This window comes from Anopheles arabiensis, chromosome 2 (genome assembly GCF_016920715.1).
Source record: "Anopheles arabiensis isolate DONGOLA chromosome 2, AaraD3, whole genome shotgun sequence".
NCBI classification, from domain to species: Eukaryota; Metazoa; Arthropoda; class Insecta; order Diptera; family Culicidae; genus Anopheles; species Anopheles arabiensis.
Window position 1 is genome coordinate 70,835,081 of NC_053517.1, and position 16,494 is coordinate 70,851,574.

The 16,494-nt window shown below is 47.5% G+C and overlaps 1 protein-coding gene across 2 annotated transcripts in view; it reads right to left on the reverse strand.

The window, feature by feature from the left end:
- Positions 1-16,494, reverse strand: part of LOC120896256 (dendritic arbor reduction protein 1-like) — a 105,871-nt gene that overhangs the window by 52,170 nt on the left and 37,207 nt on the right. For both annotated transcript variants that reach the window (XM_040300245.1, XM_040300246.1), the window contains exons 3-5: positions 3,725-3,908; positions 2,527-3,482; positions 1,916-2,441 (exon numbers count right to left, since the gene is read on the reverse strand). In XM_040300245.1, coding sequence (XP_040156179.1) covers positions 1,916-2,441; positions 2,527-3,482; positions 3,725-3,908 — 1,666 coding nt within the window. The remainder of the gene's footprint in view (positions 1-1,915; positions 2,442-2,526; positions 3,483-3,724; positions 3,909-16,494) is intronic.

The following is a 16,494-nucleotide window of genomic DNA, read 5'->3' on the forward strand; positions in this document are numbered from 1 at the left end:
ACCAATCGAGGTGCTCAAATGCACACGAGCTGAAACAAAAACTAGCGTAACATCTGTCTCGACTGTGTCGACTGATCGTCTGTTAAATGGACCACTTCCTAGTAATATTACAGAGCTCTAGTACAGCAAGGACTTGCGTACCTGCGCAGCTTACGAGGGGTTTCACTTTTGTCCGACAATAACTTCGCAATTCGATTTCGATCGCGCGAAATTGGATCAGGGTGAAAATTACGATTAATTGGCTGGGTATCGCTGTATGGGTGATAAGTTTTCCACTCAGCGATAACTTTGCACACCTTCTGGCTGTAACGTTCGGTTCAGTCGGGCAGGGATGGGTGATGGCGCATGATGGAGGAATTATTCTGTCGCGACTGGTAGCCTGATTAGCTGACGAGTTGATCGAGATAGTGACGGGTCTTAATAATCACCAACAGGCTGTTCAATCAACAGCATAAAATACACGACTGGCAGGTTAAGCATGTACAGAAAGCGATTTTGTGTTGATTAATTTTATATTACATGGATACACTTTCATTCCATTCAACTAAACCTTCTCAGATTTTTACATTTAAACAAAACAAAAAAATTAAATTGAACAAGACGTTTGGCAAAGCTGTTCAACGGTTATTGTTAAACAAAAACGCGAAACTAAAACAAAATGTTACATGATACTTATTTGCCGCAACGTGTTAGCTATGCTGTTCTACCCATGCCAGCACTAATTATCTCGCGTTTCAATATCGACGACTTTCCCGTACTGCCGTTCGAGCACCGCTGCCGTAGAAGGGTACCTTTACAGTGGAGTGTCGGCAAAGAGTACACCGTACGGGGCTGGGAAAAATGCGTGGAAAGTTTAGCTCACGCAGCCTGCATTATACATCCCTTTTTTGGACGTGGGTGAAAATGAAACTTTGCGAGTCCGGTAAGTTGGCTACAAATTGATTCATCAGTCGTTGTCGGCTAGTTGCCGTGAAAGAATATCGCACGTCCGAGCGATCGCGCTCGCCTCTTACTCTCTTTCCCGCGAGACGCACACTCGAATAAGGTAACTTCACGCTTAGTGTTGGCTACCACCCTTTACGCCCTGGATCGCGATCTGGGTGACACAGACGACCACAACGACGACGACGCCTAGGACTGAGAGAGTGATAATTATCGATTTTTAAATGGCGCGTACGCAAAGGAAAAACGAGCACGTCTCCGTAGCCATGGCTGGGTTGTTATCCGCTCCTGCTAAGGGATCTCGCCCTCGAACATCATAATCAAAAGGGAGGAGAACTAATGAATTATCGCGTAAATGTCTTAATTTTATTGCGGCACCAATGCACACGCCTCATGCACGGCGAACTTCTCTAGGGAATGGGCGCATATCGGGCGCATTTCGATAGCTACCTGCCACTTCCCAGCGAGGGGCTGGTGGAGGAAAGGGTAGTGAAAAATTGACGGGTGATTTTTCTCACATTCCGTTTATGGATGGCACTGGAACCGGCCGGCAGGTCGCAGCCAGAAACGTTTACCAAGACATCCGTCAGGCATGGGTACGGTGCTGATTACTGTCGATCTATGTGCTGACGATGGCAACCTCACCTAAACGTGAAGCGAACGTAACGAAGCGCTTGTGTACAAAAATTATCCATATTATTAATTATCTGCAGCGTGCAATCAGATCACCACAGGGGCATGCATCGATTTGAGACACTGACGACAGTGCACCACCAAAATAGCTGCATTTGGCAAGGGAGTGATCAGTGGGACACATATGCTATCATTCCATACGCATCACTCGGCAGTCGTGGTGGGTCTTAGTGGAAATGAACGACGTACAGCGAGACGGCACCGATTTCATGGGAATTAGTGCAACACGCATGAAATAGGAAGCGAAAGCCAAGACACGGGACAGTATGGTTGTACTTACCGATAAAATCACAGTGGTGTATTCGTCGTTTCTCTAGCTCCGGATTGTTGCGACGATTGTAGCGGCCTACGATGTGTTTCACTACACCAGCGCTGCTCAGCACGCTGTTGATGCTGTGTGCGGAACTCTGCCGCTTGGAACTAGAACCTCGCGATGACGATCCGTTGCGTGTGGATGCCGATGATCCGCTCGTGTTGCTGGTGTTGCCGGAACCAGTGCTCGTACCGGAGGTCGCTGTTAGCGAACCGATCGCGCTGGGAATCGATGGCGTGAGAGGGTGAAGGGAACCGTTGGCGGTTATTGCATTTGGTTGCGTAGGCTGAGCAGCTAAAGCGGCGTTTGGCGGGAGCGGTTGCAGTAGTTGGGGCAGGGTTGGACCCGCAATCGATTGCGCACTGACCATGCCACCGTGCGAGTGATGATGAATGTGTGTTCCTTGCAGGACCTGCTGCTGTTGATGTTGTTGCTGTTGATGTTGTTGTTGCTGCTGATGGTAAGGAGGAGGTGGGGTTCTACGAGGAGGGTTCTATGCGGAAGAGAAAAAGTTCACTTAAAACGCTCACAGAGGCGCATCGTTTGTTTTATGAAACGATCCTTGGAACTACACCTACCTGAAGATTGTTCCCTGGACTACCGGGGTCGGAGTTCGGTGGTGTTAGAGGCGGGACGTACATTAGCCTGGAAATAGGCGTTGCACACACACTGGAACTCTGCGATGCTGCATATTTGCCGTGGTACATCGGACCAGGAGGTTGATTCAATGTCGCTGCACCACCTGTCCCCGTAAGGCCTTGCTGGTGTTGCTGCTGAGGCTGCCAGTGATAGTAATTATTGTTCTGATTCACCTGCAAATGTTGCTGCGGGTGATGTTGGTGCTGATGGTGATGCTGCTGCTGCTGATGCTGTTGATGTTGAAGGTGCGTGTGTTGTAGTTGATGGTGTTGCTGTTGCTGCTGCTGTTGCTGCTGAAGTTGTTGAGGCTGATGATGCTGCGGCTGGTGTTGCTGCTGCTGCTGCTGCTGCTGCTGCTGCTGAGGTGGATGATTAGTAAGAAGCTGCAGACTAGAACCACTCCCATTCGTTCCAGCAAGATAGCCATTGAGATTGTGCTGATTTGCATGACCATGAGCTGTTGCAATGCTGTGCGTGTAGCCGGAGCCATTGTTAGAGAGGAAATTATTGCTGCCATTGTTGGTCGCGTTACTATTGTTGTTACTGCTAGCGTGACAGCTTGTGACGTCGCTGTGCATATGGTTTTGGTGGATGCTGTTGTTATTGTTGTTGTGTAGATGGCTAAGGTTGTTGTTATGGTTGGTGGCGCTTTGCGCCAGTAGGTTGCTCTTTTCCGTTTTGATCTCAAGCGGGCTGAGCAGTGGCGAGGACAGCGGTTCCAGGAACGGGTCGTCTACGGCTTCCATCTTGACCTGCGGTATGCCATTCATGGTTCCGAGCATGATGGCATTCTCGGGGTCGATGTTCTGTATCGAGCTGGTGATGTCCTCCCACAGTGGCGGCCGTAGAAACGAATCATCCGACTCCGCACATAGTATGTCGCGATGTTTGTTACCTTCGGGAAATAGACCGTAAGAAAGCGTATCACGCAAAACAAAAAGATTTGTTTTATTAATTAATATTGTATTCGATACAAACAAAGCTCAGCTCGAAGCGAAGTTGTTATCGATTTAAGCAAATGTTTTCCATTACAGTAGCCAATCATGGAGAAGCTTTCGGAAAGCTTTCTGGAATAATTTTGACACACTGGTGGCGTCTTGTTTTTTTTGTCGACAGCCAACCGTGGGTGATACGTACCGAAGAAAAACTCCTTTCCATAATGCTCGTAGTTCTGGCTGGTGTAGCTGGATAATCCGGACGACGACAGCGGTGAGCTGGATGATGGATGATGCTGACTACCCGGTACAACGTCCAGCTCGACATCGGTTTCCAATTTATTTATGCGCCCCATCAGCTCATGCCGAAATTCTAATTCTGGTGACTGAAATTAATTGAGCAGATGATAAACGAAAGGGAGAAATTAATGAACGTTGTCCTGCTCGGTATTGTCACGGTGATTCGATGGCGGTGGCGGGGAGAACAAAAAAAGAACACTTTGCGTGAAGAATGCTTCGAAGGCCGTCTGTACATAATTTATGATAAGACGTTTCATAACTACAAATGCATTTAGCGTGTTGTCAAAAATGCACTGCTGACAGGATTATACATTAACGACGGAATGCTTTCGAGGAGGAGACGTTAAGTGCACTGTTTCAGAAGATGAAAGACTGTGCAGAACCTACACGGGTATTGAACCTACTTGTTAATATTTTACACAGAATTCCATACACAATTCACAGTATAATTTTAATAAAATTGGTAACAAACACGATTCCACCGTCTATAAAACTTTACCAGCATTTTTCGCCTAGAAAACATAGCAGCAATCAACTGTTGCCGTGTTACGATCACCACACAAGCAGATGATCGTTTCTCAACGATGCACCCCGCAACGATCCTCGCGCGCTGTCAATCCAAATCATTGAGAACATTAATTTACATAAACACAGCCATACCCTACCTCCTCGCTTGAAGAGGGGCCATCGACCTACAGAAGTTGTCTTGGCAGATGGTTGCTAGTGAAAGCTTACACGACCAAGCAACACCGTGCGGGTTGTGTACGGGTTGTTGCCGTGATCTATTGGGGCCCGCTAGAATCCCTGGTGTTACTGTGAGAAAACTGGGGAAGTGATTAGATCACTTGATGGACGCTAAAGTGACGGTCCGAAATGCTACTTGCCAGCGCGCACAGTGTTCGTGTTGGTTCGGTGCAAAAACAAACGCTACCCCACTGTTTGCGGGAGCATCTATCGGGCAGGGGACGATAATCACCGAGATTATAGGCACTGACTCTGGTGTGATTGATTTATATAGTGCTAGCGCAGTCGTAGCTATTTTGCAATTAAATTCCCAGCGCCCAGATCGTGATGGTTTCGTGATGCCAGTGTCCTCTCCCGCTCGTTCCCCACCTTCACGGCAGAGGTCAGTGGTAGCAAGTGGAATCACTACCAATGAGGATTGCAATACGGATCGGAATCTTTGCAAGCGCCATAAATTGCAGAGTTTTATAGCGCCCGAAACGGTTCGCTTTGCAAGCTGAATCCATGCAGCTTTTAATATTCTAGATTACATTAGAGTTTAATGGTTTATGTAAATATCGTCGTAAACATGCGCATCTGCTGTAGTAACATATGTCCCAATTTGGCCCCCGCCAGTTAATAAATTCGCCGTAAACATGCATTTTTATCACGTTTGCAAACGATCGAGCGGACGTTTGCGTGATGTGCGCGAATGAAAAATGGTTCCTTTCGTGAAGCGCAAGAAAAACGGCACACCGGCCGAGGCGATTGAACTGTACGCAAAAGGGCACATTAAACACTGACCGAACGGCATGATACGTTAATACTTATGAGCGCGCTTGTGCTGAGAGGGTGGAAAATTGCAACTAAATAAAGCAAAATGGAGGCAAACAACTGCGGTGCCTCGGCTACATTCCGGTACGCATCCATTGCTTGCCCTGTCCTCCCGTCTCTTCCCCCATTCGCCGTCACATATTTGCATACAATTGGCCGTAAAAAAATTATCCACTCGGATATCGGCTAGGCAGCGCACCGCGATGCATGTGAAATGCTGTGCGGCGTTTTGTAGTAGAATTTACGATCGATTTTATATTATTCTTCGCCACCCTTTGCCGATCGGCACGCACGTATCGGTGGAGCATGTTGGCAGATTGAGGTGAGATGACACTTTAGCAGCGTCTATCGAACACTTTTATGCGATTCCACACGGTATAGAGGAGGGGGGGGGGGGTATCGAGGGACTATGTGGGAGGACAGTAGGGAATGGTGAGCTGCAGCTAGAATATTAACTTCATATCTCAATTGCTTAGAATTCGCGCATTACCGAATGCATCGCGCAAAGAGCGCGTCTGGTTGAAAGCGCGCGATATACGCAACGGTTACCTATATTGTTTTAGCGTTTTGAACTATTACAAACAACTTGTTTTGCAATGACGAAGAAGAAGAAAAAAGAACAGAAAACATTGCTTACTATTTTGCAGCGTTAAAAACGACTCAGGTATTTAAAGCGATTGAACAGAATGAGTAATTCGAGTCAGGCGTAAGTAGTTTTCAATGCGCAAACAACGAGATTCGCTTTTCAAGGTACAATTCCATCCACCGCGTCTCGTGTCCGAACTACTGAACCGGAAGACTTGATACGTACAGCCCGCGTACAGTCGGTAAGGGCATCGCGTACAGCAGCCAGCAGTCCACTGACAATACAATGGGACATTTACGGTAGGAAGGCACACGAAGTGGAGTGCGCTTTATTATGCTGTCAAATAAGCGCTATCTAAGCGGGCACTTTCTAGAACCAAACCACCAATGCTCTCTTACACCATTAAGTCTCAACCGGTGACAAATATAGTCGCTTTTACAAATCTAACCAGCAGTGTTTGTGTGTGGCTACAAAAACACACAATCTTAAGCGAATGCCAACGGCTCCATCAAACAATCAGGGCGATTAATTGTTGAATTGATTGCAGCGTTTGTTTCTGCTATAAATTTGCAACGCAACAGTAAACGGGGCATTTTCAGTGTCACTCGATATTTGTGACACATTCAGCACCGGTAAACACTGGCCATCGTTCGGATAAACACACACACATACACATACACGTGAGTACGCATAATGCTGTAGGTATGTGTGTCACTAGGCTAAGAACGCTAGTCAGAACAACAACCAAGAGAGATTCTGGGTGATGGGTGAGTAGTTGGTGGGGTCCCTTCTCTCCTCTTCCCCTTAGAGAAGCATTAGAAGCTGAGCCACAGCTGAATGTTGCTATAACAAAACAAAAAACAGCATCATACCCGGTCTCTATCCAGCTGTCCAGATGCGAGCCTCCGACTCAACACAGTACGGCCGGAATGAGGCCAACGGTGCGACAAAATGTCCATTGAAAATAGTATGTTCATCGATCGATCGACAATCTTTGTGCTGGTCAGTCGTGGCCCGGCGTGTGGGTGGCGATAGCGGGGGACTCGTCAGTCGGTCAACCAGGCCAGAAAGAGGGTTGGAAGCGAGCTGACACAAGGGGGCAAAAGGTGAGATCCAGGGTGACGGTTGACCGAGATCAGATGTGTCACCACACGGGCATACGGACTAACTTCTCGGAGCTAACGAGGAATGCCACGCCATACCGGAATGCCTGGCGGCGGAGGTGGCTTAGGCCTGAGGGCAGGCACATAATTCATCTGATGGATGCTCGAAATCTGCACCGCTGCGTGTCAATCGTGTGCGGGCACAGAACACTCCATAAATAACAAGAGAGCCACCGGATTTAGCGTGTCGGGTGACAGTACCCAACAGTGCCGGGCTGTTTGGATTAAAATAATGGACAAAAGTGCGATAAAATTTGAATTGAATGGACGCATTCGAGCTTTACATGAACGAGTGCATGCACACATACACAAATACGTAGGATGATGGTAAATTAACCTCTTTTTTCCATGTGCGGATCTCTAGAACATCGGTGACAATCGGCATCACCACAAAGTGGCACTGTACCGTTTTCGTCGATGGAGGAATTTTAGGGTGGATAATTAAAGTTATTCTCAATCTTGTATTATAATCTGAAGAATAAAAATGTAATTTGAAGTATCTCAAAACCTATACATTGATGGGGGCTGTATTTGATAACAGTCTTTACTAGAAATACAACTTTATCAGATATTAAGACATAAATGTAGAATAATTTAGATCAGTTATTGTATTTACATTGCATGCGAGATGAAGAAAAATCAATTCTCTAATATTTCCTGATTTCCCAATGATGTTTATAATAAGAGGCTAGTTTATATTTGCTCATAAAACAAGAGCTGTAAATCGTATTCTTCAGTGCGCTTGATTTCATCAACTATGCTAACTCCTCATTAGAAGAGCATGTAGTAAGGATATAATGTTTTAGCTTGCCTGATGACGATGCGTAGAAACGTCTCCCAGTAGCTGGTTTTATCCGGCACGGTAGTTACCGCAAGCAGCAAGCATTCTGGATATAGGTTATGATCATTGGCTAACCGCTGACAGCCCAACCATGCCGTGCGACAGCTTTGTGCAAATGTTATGCTAAGTACCTACAAGGTACCCTAAACGAGCGTGGATAAACAGTCCGCGCCTGGATTTGGGCCGGTAAAATGGCAGCAATTTATGAGCGACTCGCCGATGATTTGATGCGATTGCTAGAACACACAATATTAGCATTTACAGCAACGCGCTCTCGGCAACGGCTCATAAACGATCAACCTACTAGCCGAGCCGAGCCGAGGTAGACAACAGTCCCAGGAGCAGCTCGGCGTAGAATGTAACCCGGGCCGGGCCGGGCAGAGCAGCGAATCACGCCATGAATCACACCGCCAGGACAAACAAATTGATTATAAATTTAATTAAACCTACCGAGCGAACGTCCCAAATACCGATTGCGCCCTCCCAACCTCCCGGGGTGTATTTTTGCGACGCTAAAAATCCTTTTCCTATTACTCATACCTACCGAACGGATGGAAAGTACTGCATAATGCTCTACTGCCGGTACACTCGCCGGTCTACCATTCCGCTCCTTCCAGACCTGAATCCGCACGATCGGAAGATATTTTTCCATGCCGGCAATTGGCAGAAGGGTTTTATTTTGGTTGTTGATCGGGTAACAAAAGAACACAAAAAGCAGAAAGTAAGACTGTCTTTGAAGGCACTGCGAGACCCAAGAGCATTGAGTCGCAGTTAGGTAGTTTCGCAATTCGGGGGATCGAACCGCTCGACCGCTGCACGTAGTGGTGGATTTCTTCCCTGCCTGCCCGGTTCCTGGACTACAAAACGGTCTTTGGGTTTCTTGGGGCCGTTTGTTTGTTTTGCGATAAAAAGTATGTTTGCGCTGATAGGTACCTCACGGTCTCGACGGTTTCTTGCAAATGATGGACACAGGCGCACCAGGTTGGTTGGTGAAGACGAAACCGATCGCAAAAGAACGGCCACCATTGTCGGTTGAATGAAGTTCATGCAAGGGGAGCGGGTTTGAGTGGTGGTACACTTTTGTTAAGCAAACTTGTTGATTCCCTTTTGACGCAACAGGTCAGCCATCGATGGGACCGGCAGCCGATAGCGAAGCAGCGAGATTCGAAAACAGAAATAGTTGATGTACAACGAATAATACAAAAAAAGTCATCAGTGAGAGTGACCAGCGACGCGCCAAGGTATAGGGCAAAGATTACGAGAGAGTGACTCTGGTAAGATCACGCGTATCGCAGCCCGGGATCCAACACGACGGCTAATAAGGCCGGTGGACCAGTATTGATGGGAAGTTGTTGCTGGGGATAATATTTGCTTTTTGATACGATACACAGCCCGACACAATATGCCACAATTGCACCGCGATGGGGTCCCGATATGAGCTGGCCAGGTTAGTGCGGTGACGGAACATTTTAGTGACCAAGCGAGCCGCTCACGTCCGGGTCGTCCTAACCTTGGATTTGCACCTATTTGACTTCGGTTTTCGCAACATTCGACCACGATAAGATTACTGCAAGTCAGCTTATCACTGTTTTCTCATGAAGTGTGAACTTATGCAATCACATCACGCTTCACAGCGCAATTGCTGTGAGGAGTAACATGTAAAATGGACGGAACATTTACATTCAATATCGTTGCTTCTTTGAATGCATTGATATTTTTTGGTGCATTTTTAAGACACCTCCAATAATGTACAAAATAAAAATTACTAAAAAGTAATTTAAAATTATAATTTTATTTTAAACCTGCAACCGAATGTTATAAATATCTTATGTGTAGTTGTACCATCCGACGAAGCAGCACCATATCAACAGTGCCACCGCCATCAGCTGCACGTTTTCAATCACAATTTCACACCACCCATAAAAACAACCTTACTATTTGGTCACCTGTCACCTAGAATGGCAATATTTTGTCATCGGTGTCCTGTGCGGTTGTTAAGCAAATTAATAACCTGTCTACATGGTAACGAAGTTCGCGTCCCTGGGAGGGACATCGTCGGGAAACTTCGCCGACTTCGGTCGGACAGCATCAGCACCGGAGCGGCGGGGCGCGAATAGCCATACGGACGGACGGTTTGGGGGCAAATATTGACAAACGATTCACAATTTCCGAACGATATTTGCACAATGATTAGGAAATTAGTCATGCGCACCTTCAAACGAGCCTGCCAGAGGTGCGAAGTTTTAGCTCCGTTCGCCTTAACCTGCGCACCGTGCGCGCACGCGTGTGTTTGTGAGCAGACCGCGTGTGTACGTGCTATTAGACGAGCGTGGAGCGAAAACTCGCACAAGTTGCAATGTTTTTGTCACTAGCAGCGTGCAGCACGTTAGTGAAGACGCGTCGATGCCAAGGGTATTGCGCATTGCGCAAATGTTAGCTCGTCTCGCATCCTATAAGGCCGTAAGGTGTGGGCCGGGAAGGCTAAATCAGCCCACAATCCACTGGCAGTGAGGGCTCGCTGAACTGCCCGAAGGGAGAATTTTCCTGCCCTCGACAGGCGAACCACGAGCCGCGTGTGAGTAATGTTTTTAGCAACGGTGTACGCAAAGTCAGCTTTAGTGTGGCATGGCGTGAAGAAAATGACACATTTCGGAACCGAGCGTAGGGCAATCCGAACCGTGGCATAAAGCTGGTGAAGTAGACATCGAGCAGCCAGAGGGTACGTGTTAACTCCTCCTCAGCGTTTGGTCTATAGCGCATTTGGTGTTTTGAATCTCACCCTCCGTCTTGAGTCAAAAGCTTCTGCCAGTGGCTGTTGGCAGACTACATCGAGTGTCTGTGGAGTCGCATTAGTATCGACCGTATGGAGAACACACGGTACGCGCGTACAGTTCCCCCCATACCCACCATGCTCAACTCAGATTCGCAGCGGCTGCTTGTCACCGGAGCGGAGCCTGAGCTGAGTTAGTTTTGCTTTGTTTTGTGGTTGCTCTTTACAGCTGCCTCTTGTTCGGCGTTCACCACGTCTGTTGAATGAAACATGCAAATTTAACATTTAGCAACGGGTCGTAAGAAATCATGCACGGAGCGTCAGGAGGCTGTGACTCAATCGGTCGTTTTGATTACGGTAACATAAATTCAACAATTTACATACACGAACATGGACACTGTCTTTCTCACTCTCCAGTGCCTGATTGGGTACGTACGCCGAATCGAGGGCTGTATGTCTAGTAGCTGCGAGTATCTATTGCTGTGTATGGGAATTCTAGAGCAGAGGCGGTGTTCTTAACATTACTCTGGAAGTCGCTGATGATGTCGAGCAATGAAGATCGGACCAAAAGCAAATCAATCTACACATGGTCGATCATTTGCATATGACATGATTGCGTTCTATTTTCAGTGTCGCTCAAGTAGGTTAGAATACACTGCAAGGGAAGGAGCACCAAACAAGGAAAGAAGAAAAAAAAACATTCCTGCGGGTATCAGAAAGACCATTTTGTTGAAAAATAATAATCTCCAACTTTCCCCTCAAGCAGGTAGTTATTAGGCGAAGTCCAACGATTCGAGTCTTTTATCCGCTGTATGATTAACAGCGCGTCATTGTCCGTGTCGCGCATATGGGTAAGCAAATCGTCCAAATTGGTCAATGATTTCAGTATGATTGTACGAATATATAAACACATTTTTCATTCCGCTTGTGTGCTGTACGAGTGTGTCACAATCTGGTTGATGGTTTCCAATATTCCAGCGCCTTATGCTAGTGGTATCCGGAAGATTTATGCCCCCGAAATCTTGACTCATCCAGCATGCGTCGCTTGTGGGGGATTTTTTTTTCTATCGCTAGTTTCATAAGGTTTTGTCGGTTAGTGTCTTACGATCGTTCGTTTCTCCATCGTCCTTAACGAAAGTGTTTCCGTGTTAGGAGAGTTGGAAGTTTTGTGATTCATTTCTGATTTCCTCGCGGACTTCAATGGTTTCGTCTGCGTGGTGTTGTGGAACGTGCGGATTCCAAATTTCCATCCCGCCCAGCGTCGCAGTCACCCGAATGGAGATTAATTGGATAAAATTATTGGAACATCATTTTCTTAATGCGACACATTTTTCACATGGTTTTTTTTTATCGTCGCTTGGTTAGCTCATTTGATAGGCCCATCGTATGTGTTGGTGAATATCTGCGTATGATTACGTGTGTGTGTGTTTCTCTGGGATGTGTTATGCTCGAGGACACTGAAGTTGCGCGCGTGTGTTTTAAAGCGCTTGCAAAGCGCGCCATTTAAATTCAAATATTTCATCGCTAAATGCCTAAAACGTGATATCGATTCCCCGGGGACCGCTCGAGATGAAGAGGGGTGTAAGTAAACAAACGGTGCGCCCGCTAAAATCGTAACGTACGATCGCCGAAGGAAGCGTGTTATAAACATCGCCGGAGGGATTGCTTTCGTTCGAAGTCCGTAGACCGTATCCGCAGGAGAAGGGGGAATGGGGAGAAGGTGAGTCTGGCTCTCTGGTAACGGCGAATTCCTTCGAAACTTGAACTCTGCGTCTGTCGAGCTGCTGCGACTGTGCATCTGACATTTTTGAAGCTGAGGAAGCCGATGATGCTGTCAGTGATAGTGATATTCACATGAATTGGGAGGATAGTGTAAGGTGCACCCGGTGTGTACTAGTTAAATGAAAGATTTTCGGTTTTGAGTGTTAAAGGATGCTGCACGACTTAGACATCGATTTGCACGACTGTGCAAACGGGCGATAAAAGCTAACCATAGACAAACTGGTACTCCAAAAAGGCATTACACTTCACGGCACGGGTAACAACGTGAGAATCCCTGTATAGGTTAGCGTTCATTGCAACACTCGACGAGCGATCTCGATCGATTACAGATCAATACATCGGCAACCCCTTATTTTAATGGCTCCGAATAGTGTAGCGCTCGGTAAATTGGATAGAATATTGTGTTGTTCGAAGCAACCATCAAAAACCTGTCGTCCACCGCTAGCAGTAGCAGGTTGTGTACGGTACGCTTAACACAGGTTTTCGCTTGTCGTCACCAAATCGTTTTCACTTTCGTCCGTCCCTTACAATCGATGCAGGCCGTACATCAAGGGTGACGATAGATTGGTTCGTACCTGCAAACACCCCGGTCCCGCGTAATAGCTGCGTCCAGCAACACGAAACAACACATGCCTGCATACACATGTGCCAGCCCACCGTCATCCTTGTGCTGCCCGATCGTACGCTTGAAGTAGTAGCGAGCAAGATGTTCACCACCGACACCACCGATGTGTGTGCGCCCGGGCTTGGTAACTGCACGACGACAGCAAACACAGTCGACGCGTACACATGAAATTGGTCACGATTCTGATATTTCGTTCTGAATTCCGCAACATTCTTCATCGTAGGAACGGTATCGTACCGACGATTTTTCGCTACCGCACGCTACGTATGCAGTGCCTGCAGTGCCTGCGCACTGGATTAGTGATTTCGAATTGGCGAACCAGTCCGAAGCAAATGCCCAGATACTCACCGCAACGCAGCAATCCTCTTCTCTCCTCTACCGAGCCGCCCAAACGTTGCTTTTGCCGTTTCATCATGCGATAGAAGAAATAAAGGGATAAAAGATTTTACTCGCCAACGTCTCCTACGTCCTCTAGTCGACACTGCCGACCGCGGGAGTCGTGGTCCGTTACCGGCATCATAATGCCAACAAAGAACCAACAATGGTGTTTAGAAGTGTTTAGAGTGCACCCCGGCCACTATAATCAGTGAGAGCTGCAGGGTAGAGCAGGCGGCAAAGCTTGGACGCGAGTAAGTACGTGAGGTAATTTTACAATAATGGAGCTCCGCTCCAGCGAACACCCACCCGGCCCTTTGGGACTGGCATCGAAAAACCGAAAGCGCTAGGATCGAACGCAATATGGGCATTGTATCGGTTTGATCGTTTGATATGAAAGTGCTTAAAAGTTGAACTATTGACAGGGTTCACGGGGTTGCCCTGCGGCCACCGTCAGCCTTTGGCGGTTTGGCAGCAGCAGCCATGCAAGCACATGCGCAAAAGCGTCCAGACGTCCCGGTCGGATCTGGAAGCACTGCCAGCAGCGCACGACAGCGCAGCAGTAGGCGCCGAAACGAAACGAAACGTCAACGTGTCAATATTATGTGCCCCTTTTTCCTGGAGAGACCCGGGAAACGAGTGGCTGAAAGTGCGAGCGACCTTTGCTTTGCGAGCGAAAGATTTGACATCTGTGCGTGTCTGACGTGATGTCGAGTAGTTGTCGCTACAGCACACTTTTAGTAGCACACTGTGCGGTAAGCGGTATGAGTGTTGGACACCCTCAGACTAAGCTAAAATTCGCACCTAATAAATATTCTTATGTGATAATAATAAAGCTGCGATGCGATCGTGCGGACAGCATTATTGGTACGAACTGATGTAACCAGTCGGTCGCTGTTGCTTATCCCCGTCATCAACATTTAAATGGCGTGAATTATCTCTAATTTCTTGATATTAAAATGAAACAGAGCAAGTGCTCGGTACGGGCACATCGTAAACAGCGTGCGAGCAAACGTCTGTGCACATTGCTGCAAGCAATGATAATTTTCAAGAGTGCAGCTTTGATTTATCATTCGTGAAAAGCCAATTAGGCCGCATTTACATTGAAAATTTATAATTTGTGTCACAGGCAGGCAAATATGAAAATATTTATTTCACACCGCCGCGGGCCTCATGCGTTTATGATTATTACTACACAAACATTATGAATATTTATGCCCTTCAGCTGACCTCATGCCGCTCACTTCCTGCAACACTTAAGCTGTCAATTACGTTCACCCCATCGATCGCCGGGGTCGGTGCGTATGCCGCGACCGCGACGGTACGACGGCGTTCTTAAACTCGGCCGCGATGATAGTCACCGTAGATCGACGACCGTTCTTTACCGTTCGATTTCAATATTCCCGAGCGCGTTTAGGTCTGTTGGCGGGCGGTAAGTTCGCTTTAACACGACCCAACACACTCTGCCAAGCCAATGATCTCCGGATACATATTGATGGTGGCCCCGCGTGAGCAGGTCAACAAGCGTGCTCGTAAACCGCGGATCGACGTTTAATGGCCATGTGCAAGACAAATTTACCCCCAAACAGAGAAGCTTGCGCAACCTGTTCTCGCTGGATGTGTTTCATTCAGCTTCCGTAAGGCGTATGACAGAATGGAAAATTTAATCCCCTTATAAACGGTGCGGAGAATAGCATAGGAAAATAAAGTATCGATACAAAAAAAAAACAGAAACCCCAACGAGAGCTCAGCTCACTCCCACCTTGAAGCTCCACAAATGGAAGCTGCTACAGGTAGGGGAACAACCGGTGAGCTCGTAAAGTGAGGAATTAATGCTATTGAAATGGGCGAAATAAAGGGATTCAAGAAACGAACAGGGAGGGATCGAAAACGTATGCGGTTGCAGAGTGCGAGCTTAACAAGTAACGTCCCCACGGAGACTTCAATCACCGCACTCTAAAACGATAGTCCACGGAGCACTGACGTCGGGAGGAGGTCGGGCGCAAGGAAGACTCCAAGGAAGTCAATTTTTCAAACCACTACTCCAAAAGGGTCTGCTCGGTAATGGCTCAGTGCTAAAATAGGCCAACAGCGCGCATGGCAGGCAGCCAGTGCTTTTGGATAAAGTAATTATCCAATACTTTGCCATCGTGTTTGCATCGTAGTAAGCAGTGAAATGAACAAAAAAAAAAAAACTAAAATCACAGCTTCTTCGGAACACCCAAGGGGAACGTGGAACGAGAACGCTGGCTGGGTATAACGGGGCCTGCGCGAAAGCTCAGCCGATGCCTACTCCATCACGCTAATTGGCCCAATGAAATTAAAAGACGTCAGACAAAACAAAACCGTGTGCTGCAGCGCGCATCGGTGAACGTGCGGAAGCCTGGCGCAGCCAATTTTCCGCACGGTTGAGACTGAAAATGGCACTTTTAATAGACCGGACCAACTTGTGCATACGTGTGTATCGGGTATGATACGAAGCAGACTCTCGCGCGAGACACAGACCAGCTAGCGAGCTGTCGGGAACGATCGGTCCCGCGGTCCACGGTCGATGCGGCGAATCTGCGACGACGGAGGGTCTGCAGTCTGGGCTATGCGAGGACTAGGCGCTCCATCCAAAAGAACTGGTGTTGCCTTGTCCGATGATAAGAGAACTATAGGGGAGCTACAGTTTCGCGCACACGGTCGATGTTGCTGCAGTTGCTCGCATCATCAGGTAAGTGAGTCTGGCTGTCTGCAGTCGCGCAGAAAGGCGCGGGATTTCGCTCCCGATGGGAATACAGTTGATGGACGAGAGCAGCAGTGGAACAACAACAAAAAAGTACAATGAGAAACGTAGTTAGTGAGAGGGTTTACAGTGCTACTGCTTGGCAAAGTAGAGCCGTAATCTGCACAGCAACCTAACGAGCTTAACGTGTATGGGATTAATTCCATCTGACATGCTCCTGTCGATCGGATAGTGTAGAGTTGTCT